The sequence below is a fragment of the Vigna unguiculata genome, chromosome 7 (assembly GCF_037176805.1).
Source record: "Vigna unguiculata cultivar grain cowpea cultivar isolate G323 ecotype 2 chromosome 7, ASM3717680v1, whole genome shotgun sequence".
Classification (NCBI taxonomy): Eukaryota; Viridiplantae; Streptophyta; class Magnoliopsida; order Fabales; family Fabaceae; genus Vigna; species Vigna unguiculata.
The window spans coordinates 40,173,842-40,183,959 of record NC_140798.1 but is presented as its reverse complement, the minus strand read 5'-3'; the positions used below and the strand labels follow the sequence as shown (position 1 = coordinate 40,183,959).

At 27.2% G+C, this 10,118-nt stretch overlaps 1 protein-coding gene across 1 annotated transcript; it reads left to right on the top strand.

The window, feature by feature from the left end:
• The first annotated feature begins 1,174 nt into the window (after positions 1-1,174).
• LOC114190466 (isoliquiritigenin 2'-O-methyltransferase-like) lies at positions 1,175-2,749 on the top strand. Its single transcript, XM_028079361.2, has 4 exons — positions 1,175-1,641; positions 1,728-2,041; positions 2,132-2,196; positions 2,280-2,749. The coding sequence occupies exons 1-4, from the start codon at positions 1,229-1,231 to the stop codon at positions 2,574-2,576; spliced, it is 1,089 nt and encodes a 362-aa protein (XP_027935162.1). The 5' UTR covers positions 1,175-1,228; the 3' UTR covers positions 2,577-2,749.
• Positions 2,750-10,118: the final 7,369 nt, after the last annotated feature.

Genomic DNA, 10,118 nt, shown 5'->3' with positions numbered 1-10,118 from the left:
ATACATTGATGCAACATGCATTAGATGAATTTATCAATACATTAAATGAGTCTAACAATATACATTAGAGGAGTTTGTTTATAGACATATTGTATGAGTCTATTAATATACATTAAACAAATCTATCCATCCCCTTATTAGACTTGTCATGCAATACACATTAAATAATTTTGTCCATACACATTAGATAAGTACATTCATACACTAATTAGACGAGTCTAACATTAGATATTAGATGAATCTGTCGATGTTTTGATCATACGAGTCTAGCAATACGCATTAGACCAACCAATATGTTCATACACCGATTTTTATTTATAACGAATATACTCTATTTACTTTTTCATAGTCTATCTTTTGTATTTTTTTAGAGTTTATTTTATATTTTTTACATGTTATATCCTTTGTATGTTTACAAAATCTACTCTTTACATTTTTACACATATATTGAATTTCTAAACCTATAAATAATTTTTCACATTAATTATATTTAAAAATTAATTATAAATTTAAAATTATTTTTTTTTCTTTAACCTCTAAATATGTTTTAATATAATATAATCTATTTAAAAATTAATATAATATCTATTAAAAAAAATTAATATAATCTATCTTTACTAACATAAAAACACACAAAAAGAACATCAACCCATTCATACCACAACTTTAAAACTAGTTTTAAAGAAAATAATGATATTTTAACCAATTTTTTTGACATACTTTTAATCCACCACTCTAATCATCATTCAATTATTACATCATACCACTACAAAAATTGAAATAAATAATTAAAAAATGATTAAAATGATAGGTTAGAAATTAGTCAAAATATCATTATCTTTCAAATAAAAACATATACAAATTTGTGACGTTATAGTCAACCCCTTAACAAAATTAGTTTTTTTTTTTTATTATTTCAAAGCATATATAATGAAATTGATCATAATGAATTTCCGACAACGACCTTGCTTATATGCACACACCACGCTAAAATATTCAACCAACAGCACACAGAGACGTTATTGTTTACTTTTTCATTATAAAAAATTAGTCAAATGAATGGAGCCGCCGTGTCAGTATTCCATTCCCCCTTAGAAAAATCGCAACTGGGCAAGGCAAAGCCTTCCTTTACCGACTGCAAACAGCTATAAAAAGAGCACACTGATGACCAATTAAGCAGACACATTGTAACCAAACATCATTAGAGTTAAATTAAGAATCAAGAATAATGGGGGACCTCATTACAACTTCTCCTCAAAAAAGTGATGAAGGTGCTCGTGTATCTGCAATGCTGCTCAGTACTGCTGTGGTTTACCCTGCAGTTCTGAATGCTGCTATTGAGCTCAACCTGTTTGAGATCATAGCCAAGGCAACACCACACGGTTCATTCATGTCACCTCATGAAATTGCTTCCGAGCTCCCAAACCAGCACCCTGATTTGCCTGATAGGCTCGATCGCATGCTGCGTTTGCTTGCTAGTTATTCTCTTCTTACCAGTTCAACACGCACCACACAGCATGGTGCCACTGAGACAGTTTATGGACTCTCACAAATTGGACAATACTATGCCACCGGTGCAACTACAGGCTACTTCGCTTCATTCGCATCCTATCTCTCTTGCCCTGCACTCTCACAACTTTGGTAAATATTATACACTTTTTTCGTAAAGTCTAAATATTAAGAAGGAAACCTTACTTTGCTCCAATGGTTTTAACTCTTTTTCTCAGGCCGAGTTTCAAGGAAGCAGTGGTTAATGCAGATGTTGATTTGTTCAAGAAAGTTCATGGGATAGGAGCGTTCCAGTACATGGAAAAGGATCCAAAAATGAACCAAATGTTTATCAGGGCAATGGCAGATTTGTGTGCAACAGATATGATTAGAGTACTTGAAATATATGCTGGATTTGAGGGAATATCAACGTTGGTTGATGTAGGAGGAGGAAATGGACAAAACCTCAAAATGATAATCTCCAAATACCCTTCCATTAAAGGAATTAATTTTGATCTGCCCCAAGTCATTGAGAATGCACCACTGCTATCAGGTAGCCTGATATACCTGATGTTTTGTCATATATCAAAGGGTTAATATAATTATATAATTTAAATTCTAAACTCCGTGAAATTTTGTTAAGGGGTTGAGCATGTTGGAGGAGATATGTTTGCAAGAGTTCCAGAGGGTGACGCCATGATACTAAAGGTCAGTATATAGAGATGTTGAATTAATCTAATTTAATTTTTAAGGTTCTAAATCTTTTTGTGTGTTTTATGATGTTGGTTTAGGTTGTGTTGCACAACTGGTCTGATGAGAAGTGCGTAGAAATTTTAAGCAATTGTCACAAAGCACTGTCTGGAAATGGGAAGGTGATTGTTCTGGAGATCATAATGCCAGAAGAACCAGAAGCAACCGAAGAATCTCAGCTTATTTCCTGCCTGGACAACCTCATGTTTATCTCAGCCGGTGGAAAGGAAAGAACTGAGAAACAGTACGAGAATTTGTGCAAGCTCGCTGGTTTTTCAAAATTTCATGTTGCTTGTCGTTCCTCCTCTGGTCCGGGAGTGATGGAATTCTACAAATAAGTTAATCGACGATAATTGGGGAAGTTAATTTGAGTAGAAGTGTGAAGATCGAACAATAAAGACTTCCAGATGAGGTGTGGGGACCACTTTCTTCTCCGCCTTCCATTTTCATGTGATGTAACGTCTGCAGTGCAGTTAAAATAATTTGGATTTCATGTCTTTCAAAAGTAAAACTGTTTAATAATATTATATATATATATATATACTTACGATAACGATAGTAGTATGAACTTATATGACTTTAAACCAAGGATACACAAAAATATGTGTATCATAATATAGTATCTCATACGTGGATATGTTTATTTTTGAAATAATAACATACGATAATACGATAATAGATACATAATATATAAATATTGAAAAATATACAATAATTTTCATAAATATAATAAAGATATGATTGTTAATGTGTAAATCCAAAATTTTTAATTAGAGACCAACTATTTTGGTAGCCAACACCTGGTAGCTAATGTTAGTGACCAATTTAAAAATCATTAAAAATCATTTAAAAATTATCAATTTAGAGACCAATTATAATTTTTTGAAACTATTTTAGTTGTCAATTTAATCATTATATAGTAACTAATTATTTTTTGTCACTACAAGTGTTCACTATTTAAAGATTGATTTTATTGTTGTGTACTACGACTTTATAAAGTAGATATTTCATTGATAAGTATTGTTAAAGTATCCTAAAGTATCGAACAAGATATGTGTCAGACACGGATACATGACCAAAGTTAAAGTATTGGTGCATCATAGCCTTAAACAATATTTAATATATTTTTACGCATAACCAAACTGATCGAATAGTTGAAAGAAATTTAAACGAGACGACTAAGTTGATGCACAAGTTGCAAATATGAAATGAAAATAACGTCGTGAGTTAGATTATTTTATCCTAATTTTAGAATAAAAATTGTTAATCAACAGTGATAGTCATTTCTAATCGATAAAAGTTTTAAATGTTTTAATTAATACCAAAATAGCAAAAATTGTTAATAACTTAGAAATAAAAATATTAATATTTTTAAGTATTACTATGAACTTTGACATATCATTTATATTGACATCGTAGTTATGCTAATGTCCCAAAGTCCATTAATAATTTGTCTTCATATAAAAATGTATTAACAAGAAAAAAAATATAAAAGAATACAAGATCACACCAAATCTATGATAAAAAGTTATCCTTCACGAAATATAAACAATTTATGCTTATTATGAAAAAAATTTAAATAAATATATGAAGGTAAGAGATTAAATCACTTATATTGTTCTCTATGAATCAAAGCTCAGCACAATGATTTCCTTCTAGAAAAACATGAGAAATTTTGAACTCCATATGCCCACAAAAATGAAGTATTGACGTTATCTCCCTCTAAGACTTCAAGGAACCACTCATTGATTCAAAAATCATGACACGCTAAATGTGAATCACTCTCCAACAAAAGTCTTTATATCCCTTCCTCCAAGCATGCTCCAATACATAAATGAGACCCATAAATTTGGCATAATAGAAGTTTGTGCACTCGAAAAGCTGAAAAACTACTTTGTCTTCCTTTGAAAATACTAGCACATGAAGCTAAATCAAAACAACCCCTAACGACTCCATCAATATTCACCTTAAGCCAATTGACAAATGGAACTTGTCATATTACTTCCATAAATGAGATCACACTACCTTCCCTAGTTTGAATATTGAAAATTTTCAACAAAAAAAAAAAACAGACACACTATTACTCATATACTTCTTAGATTTATTTTCCGTCATACGCACTAACTCCTTGATTTGAAAAATAGTAAAAGGAATCGTAATTGGATCCTGAAATATACTCTAATATATCATCCTCCAAATCATTCAAATAATTATAGTAATGACAACCACTTTAATCATTTTAAGAAAAGGACAACAAGAAGATTTCATAAATTGAACAATAAATCCAAAGAAGAAAACTACAAATCTTAAAAAGCTTCCTTCAACCATGCTCACAACTATATAACAATAGAATAATGAAACAACAAATGAGAGAAATATTCAATATTATTACCACACAAAGAACACATAGAGCATAAAACCACCTCTTTCTTTTGAATCTTCAAAGCAATATGTAAACGATCATACAACAATTTCCAAAAACCAAAGTTTTAGTTGGTGACACCTCATCCAACCAAATCAATTTTCCCCAATCCATACATTCCATACAAAAAGCATAAATCTCTTTTGCAACTTTTTGAGAAAGCACACCAGTATCATACAGGATCGTATTAGGTACATCATCATCTTCATTAACCATTAAAGTAGAAAATTTACATAGACTAGCAACAAAATAAGGAAAGTTTCAATGAGTACCTCTTAGGCCGAACTAACAACATAGTATAACTTTACTTTGTCAAAATAAGGAGTTCTAACCAATTTAGATATACAAATGTCAGAACACCAACAATCATTCCAAAAATTAATACAATCACTCTTACCTAGTGTCCAAAAAGTATTTTCAAGAACGACATTATATGCATCCTTAATACTATCAACACCTAATTTCGTCCGGGTGAATACATTTGTTTTGTTAAAAAAAAATAAATAAAAAATAAATAAAATAAAATAAAAAATAAAAAATAACAAAAATATGTTTTTGATTGATGGTAGGTATTTTAACTTTATAATTCTACCATAGTAAAAAAAAAGAGGAGAGAATCTAATATGTCTTTAATTATCACACCCTTTTCATTAGCCCAAAAGTTTTGTACATCCTTTTCCCCATTGTTTGCTATTTACACTCCACATATGACATGTTAGGGAAGGACATTTTATAATCTCTGTTTTTAGAGGAGCGTATAATATTAGAAGCAATATTCTTCGTAATAAGTCGAATAAATATCTTGAATTTATGGTTATGTGATGTGTCTCATCGAGTTTTTTCATTCAGAGAAGATATTATTTTAATAATTAGAAGCAAATATTCCCGATAATAATGTTTTTTAGAGAACGGTACGATTTTTAATAATTGGAAGAGAATATTCTTGGTAATAATTAGAATCAATTATATGAATAATATTTTATGATTTGATCAGGATCTTCATGTACCGGTAAATATATGATTATAGTAATTACAAGCAATATTTTGTTAACAATAATTATAATCAATATCCTATATATTATGCGACGATTTAATTTCTATAATATGTTTCATCGGGATCATTCCTTCCTTGTATATTTTATTATAATTGACTAGGATTTCAGTGATATCCCAAGGTGTCTATATAAGCACAAACCTCTCCCATGCAAGACACAGACAAAAAAAAATAAAAAAATATCTTTCCTTTTTTATTACTATAGCACACACGCAAAAGTGGGTCACCTTATTATCCTTTAAATCGGTTTCGCTCTATTCGTGACCCTGAAAGGTAAATTCTAAATTCTTTGCTCCTAATGTTATTCATGTCCTGTTAAGATTCTGCTATAATAACAAATGTATGATTGATTAACTCATATGGCTAAATGTGTTTGGGATTTGAATGTTAGGTGATTTTGGATTTGGGTTCGTCATTGATATGTCCAACCTTTCTCTTTTCTTTTATTTAGGATGCCATTATTTTGGTAATTATAATTATAAAAATAAATAAAAAATAAAAATGATATTATTATTTTTATATAAGTATTGAATATCATATCAAGTCTTGGACTTGCTTGATAATCATAACACTCATTCATAGGCTTTTAATTTTTTTATTAAAAATAATAATAATAAAAAATAAAAATTATAAAGTTATTTTTGAATATCATGTCAAGTCTCGAATTTGCTTGATAATTAGATCTTTTATCATGTTGAATCTCAGATTCTCTTGATATTAATAAATATATATATATATATATATATATATATATATTAAAAATTAAAATTTTAAAAAATAAAAATAATATCAAACAACAAATATTTTTATAAAGAACTACGTTATCCATGATTTTCCATAGGAGCGAGGTACAATCATCGTCGGGTCAAAAAAAATAAAAAAATAATTTTGTTTTTAATATTTATTATTTCTGTATGTGTTTTCTTTTTTTATTTTGTTTGATTTTTTGGGACAACAAATATTTTAAACATCAACTCCTATCTTGCACACTTAATTAAAGAGAGAACTGTCTTAAGACGGGCATTGCACTGCAGGGTGTTAATACCTTCCCCACACGTAACCAACCCCCAAATATAAATTTGGTTTTGAAGACCATTCTTTTTTAAGGTTTTTCTATATTTTTCCATGATAAACTATGGTGACGACTCCTCTGTACTTTTCAAATTATTTTCATCGTCCCACTGCGACCTCGATTGTGACAAATACTATGCCAAATTGATGACGATTTAAATAACATATATTTCTTATACTCATACTTAAGAAACTGAATATGCTTGAGTTCGGTTCAAGTCATTTTGCCATAAGCAAAATCCCAAGCTAAACGTAGCATATAGGTTTTGTTCTCCGTTTGAATATTAGTAACCTATAAACCACCATTCACCTTAAAATCACATAATATAGATCATTTAATAGTAAACAATCCCCATTTTTGTGTTTCTCCATTCTAAACAAAATTCGGAATCCTTATTGCACCTCAAGATGAAGCTTAATAGACCATTTGTAAACCTTGAAACTATAAGACAATAAGTCAACAATTACTGAATTTACTAGCTAAATTTTTTCCATCATATTACACAACTTCTCTTTCCAAGAAGCAAGTTTATTATGAACATTATCAACATTCATGAAAACCAATACAGTGCAACACTTGAATTAAGAAATGTCAATTGATGATATCAAGAGCCTTGGTTATATCAATCTTGATGGCTACATTACCATCCTTAACCTCTTTAGATATAAGAACTTCATAACTAATATAATATTTAACACTTCTACTTTTAATGAAACCATTTTGATTAAGGAAAATAATCCTACTAGAAATCATCACTTAGTCTATCAGTTAAATCTTTTGTAGTGATTTTGAAACAAAAATTAACCATTGTTGTAGGACAAAAATAAGTTATATGTTCTACCCCATTAACTTTAGGAATAATAGAAATAATATTCAAATTCATACTAGGGAGGATTTAACCTTGCCGAAATAATTGTTGTACAACTTGACAAAAATCAACACCAACAATATCCCAAAAAGAATGATAAAAACATCCACCAAAGCCATCTAGACCACAAGCTCTATCATCATTAAGAGGAAAAATTGCATGTTTTACCTCATCAAGATCAGACCATTTAATCAAAAAATTATTTACATCATCAGTGACTAGAAAAAGAATATAAGAAGCAACAATAGACTAATAACTAGAAGATGAATATTAGTACAAAAAGACAAAATAGAATCTTCAATCATATTTGGATAAGAGATAACTTTATAATCATGACACAGCTTAAAAATATCTCCTGCATTAATCCTCTTACAAACCACGACATGAAAAATTACAGTATTCTTATAAATAACCCATTTTTATACCAATTCATTTTAGTATTTCCCTTCTAATAAATAGTTTGACAATCCCTAGCAAAATTTAAATATTTTTTTATCTCAACCTCGTTAGCAAAACATTCAAATCACATAAACAAACATTCAATTTAATCCCCATTTATCTTTTTTCGTTTCAATTTAGTACCTACTTATGTGTATTTGATTCAATTTTGACCTAATAATTTTTAATAATTAAAATATTTTTTAATAAAATTAAAAGTAATTAAGTATAAAAGTTTTAAAAAAATTAAGTATTTGATATTTATATTAAAATTTAGTGGTAAAAGTCATTTTTTATTAAGTCATTTTTAATAAAAAAATAGCATAACATTCATACCAATAGAAATTTTGATTTAAAATTAGTAAGAGACAATATTGTTCTATTTTGAAAAAAAAAACAAAACATGAGTACTTAATAAAAAAATAATTAATAAAGTAATATGTTAAAAAGTCGTTTTTAATAAAAAAATATTAGTATAACATTTATACAAATAATAAATTTGGTCTGAAATTGAGAGAAGCATTATAAATATTAGTACTTAATTTTGTAAAAATATTTATACTTAATTATTTTTAATCTTATAAAAAATGGATTACCAAAATATTTTAATTATTAAAAAAAAATTGGGACAAAATTGAATCAGATACACATACTTAGGTACTAAATTGAAACAAAAAGACATATGGGGGACTAAATCGAAATCAACACAATGACATCTAATAGTGACACTGACACGTGGCATTACAATGTCACGTGGCACTGGCAATACCACGTGACACACACAAGGACTTGACACGTGGCATTTTTAATTTTTTTTCAAAAAAATTTAAAAATTTAAAAAAAAAATCAAAAAAACCACAGATTGACACGTGGCACGTTGACTAATGGTATTAGTCAACTCTGTCTGAAAGGGACCTAATTGAAGCAATTTTCAAAAGTTGGAATGCAATTGACATTTTTTTAAAACCGGGTACCTATTTGACACACTAGCCTCAAACTAGGTACTATACGATTAATTAAACCAAAAAAAGTATTTTATTGTTAAGTACAATTTCTTTTTGCGAAAGACTAAATTCTCATAATGTTTTTTATAATTTTGCATGCTGTTTGCTGCATGAATTCTGTTCTTTGATCAACAAATTTTTAGCAATATTTTCTTCTAATTTTATGGATTTTTATATCTATTTATAATAAATTACTTCATTAAAAAATTATAATTTTTTATAAACTCATGTGAATATAAATTTAAAAATATATTTAATTTAAAATTTAAAAATTAATTAGAAATAAAATGTTTTAATAATGATTATAATAAAAAGAATAATTTAAATATATTATAATTATGGTAATATAAATATTATCATAATAAAATATTGCAATTCTGACTTCTTTTTTAACATTAATTTTATTAAATGTATATTTACTGGGTTAAAATAATTTATGTAATCATTTTTTGTGTGCAATAAGTTAGAAAAATAAAATTAAATAATAACATGGTTACAAATGAAAATAATTGGAAAGAAATTTAATGTAAATTTGAATATTAGTAATATGAATGTAAAACATTTATATTTATTTGTAAAAATATTATTTTAAAAAATATTGAAAAAGTATATATATATATATATATATATATATATATATATATATAAATTTTTAATAGAATTTTATAAAACATTTAAAATAAAAAAGTATAAAATTCAAAAATTCAAATTTAAATTTAAATTCAAATTAGATAATTATTTGTTGAAGTTGTTTGTTACTTAAATTAAAGTTAATAATTAGAAAAAGAATTACTAATTAATAAAAAAAAATTTGAAAAAAGTTAATAAATTTTTACTTTTTATTTTTATTTTCTTTTGATTTTTTTAATTTTTTATCTCAAATTTTTTGTTTAGAGTCTACTATTGAAGTTTTGTTTAACAAATTATATTTAAGGAGACAAATTTGGGTGTTGACTCTTATGAATAAAATTGCAAATAAAACAATTCTTAATTATTTTTTATTATTTTTATCTTAATTAATT

What these genes read in the sequence shown, in the direction of transcription:
- LOC114190466 (XM_028079361.2), top strand. Translation starts at nt 1,229, where the DNA reads ATGGGGGACCTCATTACAACTTCTCCTCAAAAAAGTGATGAAGGTGCT. An exon ending in CCTGCACTCTCACAACTTTG is followed by an intron (nt 1,642 to 1,727) that starts GTAAATATTATA and finishes TCTTTTTCTCAG; the next exon opens with GCCGAGTTTCAAGGAAGCAG. An exon ending in GTGACGCCATGATACTAAAG is followed by an intron (nt 2,197 to 2,279) that starts GTCAGTATATAG and finishes ATGTTGGTTTAG; the next exon opens with GTTGTGTTGCACAACTGGTC.